The sequence below is a fragment of the Lissotriton helveticus genome, chromosome 3_1 (genome assembly GCF_964261635.1).
Source record: "Lissotriton helveticus chromosome 3_1, aLisHel1.1, whole genome shotgun sequence".
NCBI lineage: Eukaryota > Metazoa > Chordata > Amphibia > Caudata > Salamandridae > Lissotriton > Lissotriton helveticus.
Genome location: NC_136061.1, coordinates 1,634,939,837 through 1,634,959,173, shown reverse-complemented (window position 1 = coordinate 1,634,959,173; position 19,337 = coordinate 1,634,939,837). Strand labels below are relative to the sequence as shown.

The 19,337-nt window shown below is 45.5% G+C and overlaps 1 protein-coding gene across 1 annotated transcript in view; it reads left to right on the top strand.

Annotated features, from left to right (window-relative positions):
- CCDC93 (CCC complex scaffolding subunit CCDC93) overlaps positions 1–19,337 on the top strand; it is a 1,137,947-nt gene that overhangs the window by 275,307 nt on the left and 843,303 nt on the right. Inside the window, exons 10-11 of the mRNA XM_078682376.1 lie at positions 8,666–8,716; positions 15,750–15,836. Of these exons, the coding sequence (XP_078538502.1) occupies positions 8,666–8,716; positions 15,750–15,836 (138 nt within the window). The remainder of the gene's footprint in view (positions 1–8,665; positions 8,717–15,749; positions 15,837–19,337) is intronic.

The following is a 19,337-nucleotide window of genomic DNA, read 5'->3' as shown; positions in this document are numbered from 1 at the left end:
GTTGAGAGGCGCGGCACTAGAGGCTCGTCCCGAGGGGGGGTCACCCAATCTCAGACCATTGATCGATTTACTCGACCACGGGGCTCCCCGGGCGAATTGAGTGGTGCCCTGGATGAAGCTGGGGATGGTGCTCCTGATGACGAGGAGCCAACGTTGAAGGACGTTATGGGCGCTATTGCGAGTGTCCAATCCGCCATGGGTCAGCAATATGAAACTCTAGCGGCTAAAATTGATACGGTGGCGATTGATGTCACCCTCATCAGAGCGGACCTTGGGAAAACGAATGAGCGTGTCAAATCTCTCGATCTCAAGACTGCTAGTTTGACCACGGATGTCTCGGACCTTCAGACCACGGTCCGCCATCTTAGGACTACTTGTGACCTGTTTGCCAATCGGTTGGAAGATTTCGAAGGCCGGACCAGGCGCAATAACGTCCGCATTGTGGGTGTCCCGGAGACTTCTGCCGACATGCCTGTTGATATCCTGGTGGAGGACCTCGTGTTGAAGCATCTGGTGCCGAAAGGCCTCAGTAAATTCTTCGCTGTGGAGCGCGCCCACCGCGTCCCGGGTGGCAAGCCAAAGTCGGGAGCCGCTCCGCGGCCCATAATTGCTAGACTTTTCAATTTTCGTGATAGGGACGCTATCCTGCAAGCTTCGCGCACCAATGGGCCCACTAAATTTGAGAACGTTTCAATTAGTTTTTACCCTGACTTTACTCAGGCAGTTCAGAAACAGAGGATGGGCTTTACGGGTGTGAAAAGACGACTCAGGGACCTGGGACTGAAATATGCTATGCTCTTCCCGGCCCGCCTGAGAATCGAACATGCTGATCGTGCATTCTTCTTTGACCGCCCTGAGGTGGTTAGTGAATGGTTAGACACTTTGTCGACGCATCATGAGGGCCCGGAGGACTCGAGAGGCGCTGAGGGAGGCGTGGAGGGCCAGGAGCAGTGAGTCTACATCGGCGAGCCATCATCCGCTGCAGTGGCTTAGAGACTTTGTTTCAAGCATTGTGTGAATGCCCGGGGGTGGGGGGGGGTTCGGGGATCTTCCTCCTCTGGGGACTTTTTCTCTCTTTCTGTAGGTTAGTTTAATGGGGCGACAGGCACACTGCAAATTGGGGTGGCTATTAGGTCTACCGCAGGGGTGCAGGGAGGGGGGTTTGAATTTGGTGGGTTCCTTGGGGGTGGTGGTGGGGTTCTTTTCTCTTTGTTGGTTTCGAGGCTGTGCTATGCTTTACAATTGCTTTCATGTGTCTGTTTCGGGATGGGAGGGGCGGTCGGTCTTCTTCCGGGATGGGGGGTAGGGGACTCAGGGTGTTGAGCTGGAATGTTAACGGTCTTGGGGACAGGATAAAACGTGGGATTGTGCTACAATATTTGAAGAGACACACCCCAGATGTGGTCTTGCTTCAGGAGACCCATTTGGTGGGCAATACATGTCATGCATTGGACAGGAGAGGCTATCGTTTGGTGGCACATTCCGGCTTTACTTCGGGATCAAGAGGGGTTGGTATCCTGGTCAGGAATTCCCTTCCCCTGGAGATAGATAGCACGGTGCTGGATGACAGGGGCCGCTATGCTGGCATTACGGGGAGATGGGAGGGGAAATTGATTTCCATACTGTCTATTTATGTCCCGCCTGGGCTGCAATCTACCACGTTCACCGACTTGGGTGAGGTTGTCCTTGGGTTGCCTGATGGCTTACTGGTGTTGGGTGGGGACTTTAACTCTGTGGCGAATGGAGAGAGTGATCGTAGCCCCCCCCCGGCTCCTCCCTGCCTTGCAGTTGTGGTTGGGGAGATTCTTGGATGCCTTCGGTTTGGCCGACTGCTGGAGGCAGCTGCACCCTGGCCGGCTTCAGTACACTTTCCACTCGGGGGCTAATGGCAGTCTCTCGAGAATTGACTATTTCCTCGTGCCGGTGGTGCAGTTGCTCTCTGTGCGTGAAGTTAACCACTTGGCTAGAGGGATCTCAGACCACTCCCCGATATGGCTCCACTTGGATATCTGTTTGGGGAACGGGGGCCGAATTGCCCCGATAAATCCATGGCATTTTCAGGACCCTAAGATCAGAGCAGAGGTGGTCAAATGCATGAATTTTTATTTTGCTGAAAATGAGGGATCGGTGTCTTCCCTAGTCTCCTTATGGGAGGCCTATAAAACTGTTATCCGTGGTCAGACTTTATCCCTCATTGCTGACAAGAAGCGGCGCACACAAGAAGAGGTGGTGAGACTGGAGTCTGAGATTACTGTGTTGGAGGAGCGGTTGGAGGCTGGGGTTACGCCTGAGACGCTGCATGTTTTGGCTCTTAAGCAATCTGATTACAGAGCCTTGGTTACTACCTCGGCTGAGGCACTGCATCGTATGCAACAGGGGCGTCTGTACGACGTGGGTGATAAAGCGGGGAAGTTGAGCGCATGGCTGGATAAGCGAGACAGACTGAATCGTGTGGTGCCTGTGGTTGAGAGAGTTGGAGTGCGAGTCGTGGACCCGGTTGAGATAGTTGAGGTGTTTGCCCAGCACTTTCGGGTTGTGTATGCGCCGGTTTCGGGCCTGCCGGAGGAGGACTTGCGCTTGCTACTTTGTGATCTTGAGCTGCCCAGTCTCGCGGAATCGGATGGGGTTCTAATGGAGGCTGATTTCTCCGTCGATGAGGTCGCGCTCGCTATTCGCTCTCTTCGTTCAGGAAAGGCTTCGGGCCCTAACGGCATACCGGTCGAGCTGTATAAGCTGTGCCCGGATAAAATGGCGCCGTATCTGCTGCGTATGTTTGCGGCGTCGCGTGACCTCGGCTGTCTTCCTAGAGACCAGAGGCTGGCCTCTATTGTGGTCATTCATAAAGACGGCAAACCCCGTGAGTGCTGTTCCTCGTATCGCCCGATTTCGCTTTTGAACGCGGAACCCAAGATATTGGCGAAACTACTGGCAAACCGACTAGCCACGGTGATTAGCGGACTGGTTCACCCTGATCAGTCCGGTTTTATCCCCCAGCGTAATACTGCACTCAATCTTCGCCGACTGCATGGCGTCATGGCGAGGGCGGGATCTCTTGGTGAGTGAGCCATCTTGGTTTCTCTTGATGCTTCGATGGCTTTTGATACGGTTGAGTGGCCATATTTGTGGGCTACTCTCGCCAAGTTTGGTTTTGGCCCGAAATTCATTGCATGGGTTAAACTCCTGTATGAGCAACCGTTGGCGCAGGTGGTGGTAAATGGTAGAGCTTCGAGACCCTTCACTCTTGGGCGAGGCACGAGGCAGGGATGTCCTTTGTCACCGCTGTTGTTCGCCCTCGCGCTCGAGCCGCTGGCCGCCTGGCTCCGGTGGGAACCCTCCTTGAAGGGTATTCGGTGGTCCCCTGATTTTGAAGATCGTGTTTCATTATATGCCGATGATATTTTGTTGTATTTGACGTCCCCCCGTAAGTCATTGGGAGTCCTCTTTGATGTCCTGCGTTCCTTTGGACGTAACTCCGGGTTGGTTATCAATTGGTCCAAATCCTGTATTTTCCCGCTTACCGGTGACCCTCTCTCTTTGCCCCGAGTGTGCCCGATCCCGGTCCGTACCGAGGGTTTTAAGTATTTGGGTATTTATATTTCACTTGACCCTGTGTTGCGCTATGATCGGAATCTGTTGCCTCCACTCGCCCGACTTCGGTCGGACGTCGCGGCTTGGTGTAATCTGCCCTTATCCCCCCTGGGTCGGGCGGCCCTGTTTAAAATGATGTCTCTTCCCCGGTTCTTATATGCTGTGCAAAATACACTTGATCTAGTGCCGGCTAGCTATTTTCGCGAAATTGAGGGCCTCCAAAGGAAGCTGGTATGGGCTGGCCGGCCTCGTATTGCGTTAGCCAAGCTCACGTTACCCTGGTACGATGGGGGCATTGCGTTACCTGATATACGACTGTATTATTGGGCATCTCAACTGAGTGCTGTGAATCATGCGATGTATGGTCCAGTTCCGAACCCTGCTTACGAAATGGACCGGTGGCTCTTGCCCGGGGGAAATTATTACAGGGCGTTCTATTCTCGGGGTGCTAGGAAGAACTTGACGGGACCCACTGGAGTGGCGGTGCGGGTATGGGGCAGCGCAACCGCGGCTACCGGATGGACAGATAGGCTGACCAGAGCGACCCCTCTATTTGCTGCGGAGAGGCTGGGTGAGTTGTGGACCTCAAAAGGGTTTGATAGATGGGACCTCATCGGGATCAGTAAGTTGGATGACCTCTGGGTTAAGGACAGGGTTAAGTCCTTTGCTGAATTGCAACAGGAATATGGTTTGACTGATTCGGAGTTTTTCCGGTACCTTCAGGTTCGTCATGCCATTGGGTCGGTTTTTCCGGCTGGGTCTGTCATCCCGGAGAGCTCCCCCTTGGAAGACAGGGTGCTGGACGGACATGTGCCGGACAGCACTATCTCTCTTATATATAAGAAGCTTATTAATACTCGGTCGGATTTGCTTCTTCATTTGCGTACTTCTTGGACTGATGACGGACTGGAGCTGGATGATGAGGATTGGCAGGCCGCGATATCCTCTCCTAAGGAGGTTGCGATTCCGGCGCGTCTGCGACTCGTTCAGCTGAAAATTCTACACCGGGTCTATGTCACGGGTCCCAGACTGATGCATATGGGTTTTTCAGAGGATGGATTGTGTCGGCGGGGCTGTGGTATGCTTGCTACCTTCCTCCATATTATATGGGAGTGTCCGGAGGTTGTACCTTTTTGGAATGGAGTGTATGCGGTGATGAGTGAAGTTACGCATGTTCAGTTGCTGCCTGAAGCCCGGCGTTGTCTCTTGAATGTATGGGAGCCGACTGATTGTAATGTTGCTCAGACTCAATGGGTGACGCTGGGGAACATGGTTGCAAAGAGGGACATTGCACAATTGTGGGGATCTCAGAGGGCTCCGTCGGTCTCCGGGTGGGAAGATAGTATGGACTGGTGCATGTTCAAGGAAAAGATTGTGTATGTCTCCCGTGGCAGGCCCAAAAAATGGGGTAGGATATGGGGCCAATGGAACTCGTTCCGTGGGGATGTCTGGGACCCCCCCCTTTCACTGATCCCCCTGATATTCCTTGTTCCCCTTAGCTGTGTGTTTCGGCTCTTTCCCGTGCTGTATTTTTGTTAGACCACTGGCGCTGGGTCCCCCCTCTCCCCCCCCTCCCTTTTTCTTTTATCCCCTGAAGATTCTCCTGTCTTTCCCTATTGTTCTAGGTCTGACTCGCCCCGCATCTCATGAAACGGCTGTAACAATTCGGGCATAGCCTTGTCTTTTTCTTCTCCGTTTGTTTAGTTGTTTTAAAAAAATGAAACCTTTTTATATCCTGTTGTTTTGTGATTGATCGATGTCATGCACCGTGGCTGCCGGACCCCTGGTTGTCGGCTGATGAGCTGTGTACCTTAACGTTGTTTTGAGATGCTGCACCGGCCGGCCCAGAGGGTTGTAGGCACATCTTTGTTTCTCTCTGTCTCTTGCAAATAAAGGTTTTCAAAAAAAAAAAAATGTATGCTTAGTTTTGAAAATAGAATAAAGAACCCAAGATGATTCAAGGTTCGTGCTCTACAAATATTGCATTGTTAGTTAATGTACATTTCTGATTGGTTTCTGCTTCTGGCCACTAAATGGATTGGTAGGACATCTCCATGAATTGTTGGTTTCCAATGGGAACAATGAGCGTAATAATATTAATTCTAAAATGATCTTACAATAACATATTTGTCATAAATTACATTATTAGTTGGGGTGGGTGACTACCCACCTCAAGGAATAATCACAATTTCTGTCAGGGTGAAGCCTCAAAGTCACTAAATTAGTCTGATCTCACCTTCCTGGTAACTGTTGCTCAGACCAGACAGGCTTAACTTAGGGAAATGTGTAAAGTATATTTGCAATGTGAAAGCTGTAATGAAGTAAAAATGCAAAACAAAAGTCCCAAACTCAATTAGAATAATTCCTTCATTATTCCTTTAACTTTAATCATCAAAATTACTAAAATCCAATAAGGGCAACCGCAAATATGAATTTGATAAGTTTTTAGTAGGCCAGCCAGGTTCGTCCTTGTCAAAGATTTTACCTTCTGACTTGGTACTTTAAATCACAATCTACTACAGGAGTACACTTCTATAGCCCCCATGATATGTGAAATACTTAGAGACTCACAGGGTGTCAGGCAGGGGCCAATAGCAGGCTCCAGTTCAGCCCGGTTTCGAGTGGTCAGTTAACTCCCAAAGTGTATTGTATACATGTAGCTTGAACAGGAAGTCAGCCTCATGAACCTTGAAATCCACTTATTTGTCCTGGGTAGAAGGGGTAGCTGGTCCAGTCCTTCAGGGCTCCGCTCGGGCCACAGACAGCAGGTCTAGTCCTCTTCTGTAGGTCCAGGAAGTGTTCAGAAGTGAATGCCTAGAGATGTCCCATTAATACCTGGCATGAGATAGTGGGTGGGAATGACTCATGACCATCCCCAAGGGCCACAGGGCCAACCATACCCGCTTTAGACTTTATCAAGTTGAAGACCTGAGGGCAAACTAAACCTGAGATCTGAGGGCTGAGGGAGGTTGTAGTTAATGTACTATGGTAACCATAGTGTCCTCCCATATCGAACTCTAAAATCCAGTTTCTTGCAGCCACTGTATCCACGATAAACCCAGAGACAGATGTCTGGTGGAACAAAAGTAGTGTTCTTGAGCAACCAGACAGTGGATACAGAAGAATTGTTTTGGCATCCAGTTCTCTTCCTTTCAAGGGTGCCCCAAGTAAGTATTGTATGTAAACCAAGCAGAACTGTCAAACAGGATTTGACATTCCCACAGGATTTGACACAGTAGCATAAAAAGGATACTCCATCCACCACCCTGCATATTTTGTGAGGTTCAGAGAAGCCAGTCAACCCATCCTGGTCAGTCTGTTTCCCCCTCAGAGGCATTTCACAACTTTGCACTATCTGTTCCAATGCCAATCGCTGGCTGGGAGAAGTTGGAGAGCAAATGCAAATTATTCCCAATGAACTCCAGGCAGAGAAAGGTAACTTTCTAAAAGTTACGTTTTCTTCATATTTATTACAAATCTGACTCCACCATTGATTTGGATTTTTAATAACAATAAAAACAGTTGTTAATTATTTTTCTAGCTAACACCCTTCTTGAGATACATCATTAGGATTTGATCTGATCTATGCCTGCCACAGTGAACATCTTTTAGGCGCTAGTCCCTGTAAGGCTGTGTTAACAATAAATGTCTACATGTCCTACTTTTAAATACCAATCACCCTTCCTTGTGGGCTGCAAGGCCCACCTAGGAGTCACTTATTAATGTTTAAAAGGGAGCTTTTTACCTGTCAAAGGTAGTTATTATGATAGATCGAATTGCAGTTTTTACACTGCTACAGTCTCTGTAGTGGATGGCACTATGGGCGCTCACTACTGGCATTTTACTTTCAGGCTCTAGGTACACTTTGTGCCATATAGTAGGGGCCTATAGGGAAGTTAAATATGACTAATAGGAGTATCCCAAATCACCCATATATAAAGGGTGAGCATAGGCCCTTTACTACTGGTTATCAGGGGTGAAGTGAATAGATTTCTAAAGCCGACAAAAATATAGGGCCTAGCAAAAGTTGAATAATCCAGGGTGCCACCCAGAAAAAGTGGATTTCCTACACAATTGCTTTTACTTTTCAGAACTTTCTTGCCGACCTTTTGGGTGCCCTGCAAGGCTCAATGGAAATCCACCCTCTCTCTCTTAGTCTTTCACTCTAAATTGAAGACAATAGAAGTTTCATATACTTGTTGAGCCAAGGGGCATTTGTTCTAGTCAGGAAGGTTGACTCAAAGACACTAATTAAAATACACTGGTTGTGTGTCTCTCAGTAGAATTGTAAAGCGTTGAGCAAGATGTTGATGTTTCTTTCATTGCTTAAATGAAAGATGTGACATTTCAGCCACCTGAAACGTTAAGGTTGTTATCCATTTTCTCTATAAGTCTAGGACAACAAAAATAGAAAAAAATCTACTAGCTTGTCCAGAGTCGAAAAGACTACTTTAACATACATCTAGAATTAAATTTGTGTAAAAAAATGGAATGACAAAGGTGATTAATGAGCCGCGTCATAGCGATGCCTGGATTATGCTCTGAAGTGATAATTTAATATCTCCTCATTACCCTGAATATCTTGAAACCGGTAAATATATTGAAAGACAGGGTTTAGATTCTAGAGAAGCTTGATAATCTCTGTAAGGCAGAGTTGCAATTATTAAAATGATTAGGCAGAGCAACAGCAAGCTTGTTCATTTAGAAGGATTGCAAGAAGCTGATCTGTTTTCAAAATAACATATTCATAAAAGCTTCGCTAACTGTGTGTCTACTTAGATATGCCAGTTAATAGTTTCTTTCTTTCAGATGAGAGAGCCAATGTCTGCTGCTTCTACTTTCTCTCAGAACATTATTCTGTTCTGACTCTGAGAATCATGATAGGAAATGTTTTATTTTGAATCCCACTTCCTGCAGTCATAAGGTGTATTTATAGCCACTGATATTTTTATGAGTTAGGCCCCAAGATTTTATATTTGGTCTTATTTTACAGTAGTTAACTCAGGCCCTCATACTAAATATTGACCATGTATGAGCCATTAACTTAGGCGTGCAATTTCTTTTTCTCCTCATCCAGATTCGAATTAAATCGTTAATGACTGGAATGGCTGCAATGCAGATAGAAGAGGTATGCTTTTTTGACAATTTCTGTTTGTTTACATATTTGGGAATTTCTTAAAGTAAGTGTTTATTTCTTATTTATAAAGTATATTTCATAAATTTTTAAATTATTAATGTGGTATAGCGTGCAGTGCATAACTGATTTGCTTGTAGGCGCTTAAAAAAATGCTTCAAAATCCTTGGGAAACAAAAGAGTGTTTAGAGTAGCTGGTTTTCTATTGTTTCCTATATGCAGTGAAGTTAGTTGTGTCTGATGTACAAGGATGGGTCATTGCATAAGTGAAGTCCTGTTGCTGAGAAGTACATGTCTTATGTTCTTAAAGAGAGTTTTGGAACCACTAGTAGGTTTAGAATGCCCAAACCAAGGCATCAGGTGGAAAAAATAGCATTCGGTTTTATTCCGCAGGTGGATTGGGACAGAGTCCTGAAGGCATCTGAAAGTGACATAAAAAAAAAGCAATGGAAGCCACAGAGAACTAGCTAGACCGCACCCCTATCATAGTTTACACAATATGTATACTGTCCTGTGCACTACTTATCCAGTACCTGCCGCTGTTTGGTGCTACTGTCCGGCAGATCAAGGATTATAGCACATGGAAAGGTGCACCAGCAGATAGTGGAAGTCCAATATTATATTTCTGCTATAATCAGAATATATCACATCCAACCACAGCATTTCGTTCTAACTACTTCTGGAACTTCCTCAGGGCTTAAAGTCGTAACATGCAAATGTATTCATAGAATATATATATGCATTTCTTTCACTCATAAGTATTGGAGAAACAAAGTAAATATATAATCTGTGAATACATTTGCATGGCATCTGAAAGTGAGACAGATTATTTGAATGTGATTCTGGATTTTACTGGCACCCAGCAACAGGTTTTGCAGTGCTAGTTGAAGTTTTTTCTGCAATCCTTAAATGATGCATACAGGTGGTTTGTGGTTTGTGCTTTGTGTAGTTTATTTTTCAATTTGTTCTTTTTTTTTTTTTATTTGTTAAGATGTTAAACCATTGTCTAATACATTGACGTTATTGAGGTGGGAATTTGCTGGGGCTATGAACACTACAAAGTGGTGTTCCGCAGCAAACGAGGGTATGGCATTTGTAAGAATTTTTATTTGGTGTATCAAGATTTGTCTACTGCACCTATTTGGGAATTAACTAACCTTAATTTTGATGAAAATAATTTCTCTGAAGAAGTTGAGCGGATGACTGTTGTAGGTTATTTTCTTTAGCTTACAAATTGATCCTAGAATTCGGATGTATGCCTTTGAACCCTTGAGCTTTAGACTGGATTTACTTGCCCACTTTGTATTGCTTTGTGACTGTATTGCTTTGTAACTATATTGCTTTGTGACTGAGACATTACGGAATTGAACATTGTGTCCTATGACTAGTAGTTAGATTTGCGTATCAGCATGTAAGTGGAAGAAATGGTTACCTTTTTGTAAGAGGTCAATCAGCGTATTAGGTGTCTTTTGAAGAGTATGTGGAACATGGCTAGCCACAGGGGTGTTAGGGAGGTCAAATCATGTACACTGACCTACTGAATTTATCTTCTTCATTCAGTGGGCTGGAGATGACACAGTAGAATGGAGGACTTCACTGTGTTGAGCGAAGTGTTGATCCACATGCATGATGAGTCTTGATCAACCATGCCTAGCATTTACTCCCGGATTTTCTGTCTTGTGTTCAGGACAGAAATATTTTGGGTGGCAGTCTACGATGTTTGTCCCTAGGTTTGACTGGACCGCCATAGTGATAGCTGTTTCCAGTGTTTTAAAGACACACAAGCAGTGGGGGCATTAAGTTGTGGAGGCTGCTGGGTCCAGTGTGTTTTTTAAGGGGGTAATCTTGCAGTACTTATTCAAGGTCTACAGTCCTTTATGGAATCTTGTCTGGACTCTCCCACCTACACCCACCTACACGATGCTAGGGGGTTTTAATTTTCACCTAGAAAGTGATAAGAATAAAGACACCTAGCTAGAGGGTTTCAGACTGACCCACTCTTGAAGGCATTTTCACTAACAATCCTAATATTACAGTGGACAAAATAGTGCCCTTAACTTGGACAGACCACATGGCCATCTTCTTCAAACTATCCTTTTGGAAGAATAGCATGTCTGAGTCGAAGAACCTGCCCCCTGCAAAATTTAGACCCTGGCATTAAAATCAAGAAAGACAAACTAGTGGAGACGCTTGATAAAAGTTCACCCGTGCTAGTGCCAGACAACGATAAGGCGGCCGACAATTATGATGACTGGATTAGGACAGCTATGAATCAGTTGGCCCCCGAAAGAATAAATAAACGGCGAAGAAATAAAGCCTCAGCCCCCTGGTGCAACTCAGATCTTAAACTTCTCAAATCTAAGTGCAGACGCTCGGAGCGTGGATGGAAGCCTGACTATAGCGAGCAAGGTAAACTTACCTACAAACTAGCACTAGCCAAATATAGTGAAGCCATTAAAAGATCTAAACAGAATTACATCTCAAGCAAAATTGAGGATGCTAAAAACTCTTCTAGAGAGCTTTTTTAAGACCGTCACAGCCTTATCCAAAATGCAACAAGAGAATCAATTTACTCCTGATCAAGCCCTGTGTGACAAAGTGGCCAACTTATTTCAAACTTAAGTCAGAGCATTCTATGACGAATTGGCTGGGAGGGTCCCTGTCCCTCCCTCTCCTTGGTACCACCGTCGGAGGTCTCTACCTCCTTTACCATTGTCTGCCAGTTGACCAACTTCTCACTTTTAACTGTGGACAAAGTAAACGATTAGTTACTATCTACGAAATCAGGGTCCCAGACAGATCCCTATCCCCCTGCTATTATACATGTGGCCTCGGATAAGATCTGTACTACTTTAGCCACACTTCTAAATAATGTCATCAGGTCAGGAACTTTCCCTGCCTCTTGGAAGAAGAGATGTATCAGACCCATACTTAAGAAACCTTCTCTTGACCCTTCTGGGGTGAAAAAACTACCAACCTATATCCTGCTTACCACTGACAGCCAAAATCCTAGAGAAATCTATTAACCAGGAGCTAACTGGCTATCTAGACGCCAACGACCTTCTAGATCCCACCCAACATGGCTTCAGACCACAGCACTCCACCGTGTTGGCTCTAATCATGGCCACTGAGGAAATACGCAGGCAGCTTGACCAGGGAGGAAAAGCCGTCTGAATCCTACTAGACCTAGCAGCAGAGTTTGATACTGTGAACCATCTAGTATTAACGCTGTGGCTGAAGGCAATAGGAATCAAAGAGGTGGCGCTAACTCTTCTCACCTCGTTCCTTACGGTGAGGGAACAGAGGGTGTGTTGGGACAACTTTAAATCTGAGTGCCTCTCACTCCCCTGTGGTGTTCCCCAATGCTCAGCACTGTCGCCAACCTCATTTAACAACTATGTTGCGCGTCTGGCCATGCTGATAAGGGCTCATGGTTTCTTGTTGGTATCATATACCGACGACACACAGATTGTTGTCTCCATTTCCTCGAGTGTGTAAACGGTGGCGGGAAGATTTCACACCTGTCTGAAGCACGTCATGGGTTGGATGAATCGGAGCCATCTTAAATTAAACACAGACAAAACGGAGGTCATGGAGTTTGGGAATGGACCACCACTCTGGAAACAATTTTGGTGGTCGCTGGAAGCTGGAAACTCTCCGAATTCTGTGGCTAAAGCGAGGAACTTAGGATTCCTGTTTGATTTCCAATTAAACTTTGCAGGCTAGATCAACTTTTTTGACATCATCCTGCTTTTTTCTACTGAAAACTTTGCGCAAAATGTTGCCCTTTATTCCACTAGACCTCAGGAAATTGGTTGTAGTCACTTTAATTCTCTCTCGAATTGAGTACTGTAACGCCCTCGTCCTAGGCGTAGACAAACGCCAACTGCTAAAACTTCAATCACTGCAAAATGCAGCAGCGTGAGTGCTGCTCAATATTCTAAAAAAACACCATATCTCTAGCAGCATCAGGGAGCTTCGCTTGCTTCCCCTCAAGCAGGGCTTCGAATTCAAGGCACTTTGCCTGGTGCATAAATCTCTGTATGGTGGAGAGTTGGTGGACTTAAAGAAACTTTTTCAGTTCTATTCCCCTCGGTGGAATCTTACAACTGCCAATAAAGGTCTAGTCCAGGTCCCCAAAATCCATAAGGCTAGATGGGGAGGTAGAAGCCTTTCCTATCGAGCGTCAAAGCTCTGGAATCAGCTGCCGGGCATCATCAGGCTTCAACCTACCAGACCCCTGTTTAGGAAGATGCTTAAGACCTGGCTATTCCCGTCACAGGAATGATGCTGTATTTCCCTATTTTCACTCGCTTCCTTGCCACACTCAGCTCCAAGACGCCTCGGCATTCGTGCGCTCTACAAGTTCTTTTACTTACTTACTTTTGTAGGGAGGTCATGTCTCCAGTTTGAGTTTGTTGAAGTTATTGATAAAAGCTGACAAGTGGTGGCTAGTGTTTCTACATGGAATGAGATGATGTTGACAGGTGTGGAACCTCCTAAGATACTAGGCCTATTGGGATAACAATCAGTATGGGAACACTGCGGCTCAGGAGTTTTTCTTCTGAAGGTTTCTCTTTCAGAAAGCTGGTGAACTCTCCAGGTGAAATACCAAAGAAAACATTCGAGAATCAGTTAAACACTGATTCACACTTTTTAATTCTCTGAAATATTTATAATGGGCCCATTGAAGAGTTCATGTGGGCTGCTTCCATGATTTCCAACGAGAAGGGTTTTTGTTTTGCAGAGACTATTGCTTTGTTATAAGTAACAAGTTGTCTCCCACCTCCAGACTATGGAGAACCTCCTGCATTTGCTGGGGTTCACTATCAACGTGCCGAAGTCACACCTTACTCCCTCTCAGGCGTTCCCTTTCATCGGGCGGTTCTGGACACAGTGCAGTTTCGGGCCTATCCTCCCGAACAGTGAGTATGTGATACTCGGGCTAAAATACCCATGTTTCAGCCTCTATCCCAGATTTCGGTGATAATGACCCTGAGGCTGCCGGGTCTCATGGCCTCCTGCATCCTGCTGGTGGATCATGCTCTGCAGTGGAACCGGAAGTTCCAGTGGGCGCGCAGCATCAGGGGGATATTTCTGACCACGTCAAGTTCTTTGAAGGGACTACATAACAGCGCAGTGTTGGATAACGAACCAAGCTTGGGTCGGAGGCAGATCCCTCTCCATTCCCCTACCAGAACTCACCTTAGTGACGGATGCATCACTGCTGGGATGGAGCAGACATTTGGGGAGACAGAGATCAGAGGCGTCTAGTCTCCGGCGGAGTCCGGGCTCCATATCAACCTGCTGGAGCTCCGGGTGATCCGCCTGGCACTGAAGGCATTTCTTCCCTTAAAGGGAAAGTGGTGCAGGTGTTCACCGACAACACCACCGGCATGTGGTACTGCAACAAACAGGGCGGGTGGGGTCGTGGACCCTATGTCAGGAGGCTCTTCGCCTCTGGACATGGCTGGAACATCAGGTCATGACCCTGGTGGTTCAACACCTGCCAGGTTCTCTGAATGCCAGGACGTACAAACTCAGCCGTCGGTGCCTGGTAGATCACAAATGGGTTCTTCACTCGGAGGAGGTGCAAGGTCTCTTTCAGAGGTGGGGAGAGCGTTAGTTAGATCTGTTCGCCACCGAAGAGAATGCGCAATGTTAGCAATTCTGCGCTTTGGAGTTTCCAAAGTAGTGCTCGCTCTGCGCCGTTTTTTGGCACGAGTGGAACTGCGCCTCTTGTACGTCTTTCTGCCTGTACCACTTCAGCCCAGAGTGCTGAAGAAGATCAAGCGGGACCGGGCCCAATTTATCTTTGTGCCTAGTAATCGGAGCTCGTGAGCATGGCCATCAATCCTCCACTCAAACTGCCCCTTCTGGAGGATCTTCTGTCGCAGTAGGAGGGGACTGTTCTTCACCCGAACCTGTCCAGCCTCCACCTCCTTGGTTCGCATGCCCTCCTCCGGAGATGGTATTGCTGGGATATCTATTCTAAGATAAGAAATCTATAACTAACAGTCTCTTTCAGATGAATAAGTTACTTACCTTTGGTAACAGTGTATCTGTAAGAGATATATGTTAGTTATAGATTCCTTACCGCCCCACCCATTCTGTCCTCTTTGTGAACTGACTTCCTGGGCTAGGGACTCCCTTAAAGGGCCCTAGATCTGGTGCACTAGTGGTCAGTGTATTGCATGGCTCTGCGCTTCTGGCATGGAAAGTCGTGTCAGAACTGACGTCAGTACGCAAGGGCGGTGTCTAAGGCACTGCGACGTCATCCCGGCGACCACGACGCCGACGATGGACGCAGAGTCGACCATCGCCACCTACCGATGTGCAGGGGTACTGCTGAGAAAAAATTCTCCAGATCCAGTCTGATGGCTGGGGGAAGTTCTAAGGTAAGGAATCTATAACGAACATATGTCTCTTACAGATACATCGTTACAGAAGGTAAGTAACTTGTTCTACAAGCTGAAATGTATGCTATCATGCTTTCATTACTTTTGAGAAAAAAAAGTTGAAAGACGAATTTGTGAGTGGAGTAACTTTATTATGTTAGGTGGCCTGTGGTTCTTATGGCATGACTTGATTTCTCACTGCCTCTTATTGCACGTGTCGAGGGCTAAATTAGCCTCTGCGTAAGAACCACTGAACTCCTGTAAATTGCACCTTATTGGTTTAGCACCATTGACATTCTGATTGCTGCACCTATATTACACAGTGCTCTTAAGTGAGATCTGTTCTTCTGAAACCAGTTTTAAGAAATGTAGTGTTTTTCCCACTAATAAAGCGAAAAACAGTTCAACCTTTTCTAATGTTAGTAATAATGATGATTGAAGCTTGCAGGCCTAAGTTTACTCTGCCACAAGCCAAGCTGTCTTGTTAGTTGTCATTGTTCAGTACATTACAGTAAACGTGCATAATTATTGACTAGGTAGTCAACCATGTGTATTTTGAAATTTCACGTTTTTTTTTTACACTCACATATGCCATAGTTTTTCAATACATTGGTTGTATGTCCTTACAGGGTAGACTGACTGCAAGCACAGTGGGCCAGATAGTTGGGCTTCAGTCCGAGGAGATCAAGCAGATTGTTTCAGAGTATGCAGAAAAGGTACGTACTTCCTCTGCGTAAGCGCGCTGCTGCACTGTCATTGGTCCGTAGATGTGCTTGTAAAATCTAAATAACTTTTTAGCACGGTGGCCAGAAGCATATTTTCCACGTGGCTGATTCGTCAATTAACTTTGTTAATTACATTTGGGTTTATTTCTGCTGTGTTTGTGTGCGGAGCTGATGTACACAATCTGTTTTTGCCTGTAATGAAGCACCAGTGACGCATCGTTGCATTTGAAAGAGTTATGGTTTAGTCATGCTTGTCCGAGGGTTGCACTAATTCTTTTTTTTGCAAGCTTATGTGAGTGATGAGGGTTCCGAGCCGTGAGATAGCCTTATAATTCCAAAGCGCGAGTGTGCAAAAAATCCCTGTCCTGTTCTATTACCTGGGATATAAATCCTCAAATCTCAAGGGTCACATTTAAATGGTTTATGTTTTCAGTTCAAGGAGAATGGAGGAGACCTTGAGATTAACACAGAGGCGGAATTTCGTATCCAGGGCCAAAAAACAAAACAAGCATTGTTCAAGCCAATTGGCGTGGCTATTTGTTAAGGGGAGTGTTTGTGAAAAGCTGGACGGCTTTCTGTGTGTTGTCCTCAGTTGTCCTAGAAAGAAACTCCAAATCAAGCAACATCTTGGGCTACTGAAATATGAAAGCTGGTATTAGACCCCTTTGCTAAACAGACAGTGTTAGCAGAGTTATGCTGAAACCTCAAAAGAGTCTTATGCAAAGCAATAAAAAGATCAAGTTTGTGTTCAAGGCAGTGAAAAAAACATACATGCAAAATATTGCATGGTAAGAGAGCCCGTGTAACTGAACATCTTTACTTTGAGAAAAAAAAAACTGGAAATCAAACTTTATCATGACATAAGTGTAAAATAAATGTAATTGCAAAGGTGATTAGTGCATAGCACTGTCTCCTTGACTGTTTGAGACATCCAACTAGCAAGCACTTTCTAAACAAAAAAAGCCATACATCAACATTAAATAGCTGTTGCCGGCCACACAAATTGTGATAATGGCATGGAAGAAAGCAGAGAGACGCATCAGATGGGAAAGCCAGGCGACCAAGGAAACCCAGCTCTGGGTGGGAACACGGCTCAAGGAATTTGCCAAGCTGACAGGCTTTCAGAAATGGGACTTGGTGGGCATTTCTCAGCTCTTAGACATAGCATATGGTAAGGAATTGGTCACGTTCTCCCACCTCCAGAATGAATACGATATGAGCAAAACGCAGCATTTTAAATACCTGCAATTGAAACATGCTTGGCGGGCACACCAGATTGAAATGGAGGGCCTCCCTGAGTATGCCCCGCTAGAAGAATGGCTATTGATGGACGAAATTGGGGAAAAGGCAGTGCCCTGGACACAAAGGACCATCATGAACAACACACTAGACCCTTTACGAAAGCTGAGGTCAAACTGGGAGGCGGATCTGGGGTACATAGATGACTTAGATTGGGAAATGGCTCTGATGCTTCCCAGGGAAGTAGCTATTAGATCAAGACTTCGACTGATCCAATTTAAATATTTACACAGAATGTATTATGACAGAGCCCGACTGCATAGGATAGGAAGAGCAGAGACACCCAACTGTCTGAAATGTAAGACCACAGAAGAGACCTTTTTTCACACGGTCTGGGGGTGCACACATGTGCAGATCTATTGGGGAACGCTGCTGAGGGAGCTGGAACTTATTTTGCAGATCCCAAATCCCATGTTTATTTTGCTGGGCATACCTATGGAGATTGATCTCCCCCAGAGTGAAACTGACGTTGCTCCAGCTGGGCTTGGTAGTAGCCAAAAGAGACTTGGCAAGGGCATGGGGTGTTGCGTCTAATCCAACACTAGAAGAATGGCGAAGGGGTATGGATATGTATATGCTAGGAGAGAAAACAACCTACAAAGCACGGGGGTGCCCCAAAAAATTCTGGAAAATATGGAAGCCATGGTTGGCACATTATGGTCTTACGCTCACGGACTCACAGTTAATTTAGGGGGGTGGATACATTGGGGAAGAGGGGGGGAAGGGGTCCTGTTGCTAGGAATTATTTTTGTATCATTGATTATTTATGTGACAATATTGTCGAACTCCGCTCTGGTTGTATTGAAGGAAGAATTGAGATGCTTTGAATACCTGACTTGTTTTTATACTGTAACTAAGAAAATGCAGATAAATACATCCCCCCCCCAAAAAATCAACATTACATTTTTTTTGTTTATGAATACATCAAAAACAGTCACTGCCCATCAGTTACAATCACGTTGTACCTGCAGTCCAATAAAAGGATTTTTTGATGTGTTATCCTCGAAAACTAATGAGAACACAAGTGGAATATTTGTACCGTAAATTGTCAGTGCCTTGATGGACAGCCAACCAAGCAATAGCAAACCAGTAAAACACCTGAAAGCTGAAGAAGGGCCGACACATAGGTCCTCTGCCACTCTTTACTTTTTCTCATTTTACTTTCTTTTGAAGAATTGATGACATGAAGACTACAACAGACATTTTAGCTAGAAGTGAAGGGCACCAACGTTTTTCTTAGCAGCTTGCCCTTAGCACTGCAGAATGCTGGGATGGCAAAATGCCAAATATGTCTCATGTTGAGTTCATCTCATTGCTCTTTCGACCTTCACCCTACAATTTTTATCTCTTTTGCTCACTCTTGTTGTTTCTCTTTTTTAATCCCTGCTGAATTTGTATGCCCATTTCTGAAGGTCTGTGGCTCAAGAGGCGGTCGAGAACAAAGCTTCTATTGCCCTTTAGCCCCCACTAGCCATCTCAAATCCCTGCCGCTTGTACAGCCTGAACTGGCATTCCGGCGGTAATCTGAATGGTCAGCCATCTTGTAGCCAGGCGTAACTCGCTTGGAATCTGTGAGTAGTGCCGAAGAAGGAAGTCCTGTCTTCCAAGTTCTCCTGCCCTACTTTATACATTTTCCTAAGCCGCCCTCACTTTTGGATCTCAAAAAGGGTGAAAATTAAGAACACTTAACTATTTGGTCCTGCTGAGGCCCCTGAAAGCCTGTCACACTGTCAGTCAGACTCTCCCGTAGAACTTCATTATTAGGCACACCTATGCTCCTGTGGTTCATGCATGAGTGGTGAGTACAGATTTCCAGGTGCGTCATTTAATACCACATCTTTACTTTCATTCCACACCACTCTGAAGTCAAAAAGTTTTTATGAAGCGCCCGTCAGGGAACAACAATATAAAATGAAATAATAATTACCTCAGTCAAGCTGTAGAGCCAAGTTAACAAATACATAAAACATTTAAAACAATTTCAGAAAAGATTTAAACAATTTAAGTACATTATAATACACAAATTCATTTGGGGGAGACCTTATATAAAACTCAGCATTTCATCTATGTTTGTTATGCTGAAGATGAAATATGACGGGTATATAACAGCCATGCTCTGCAGAAACTGCAGGGCAAATATCAAGTATATGTCGTAAGGCCTGGATTCCTCCCTGACAAAAGTCACACAATCCT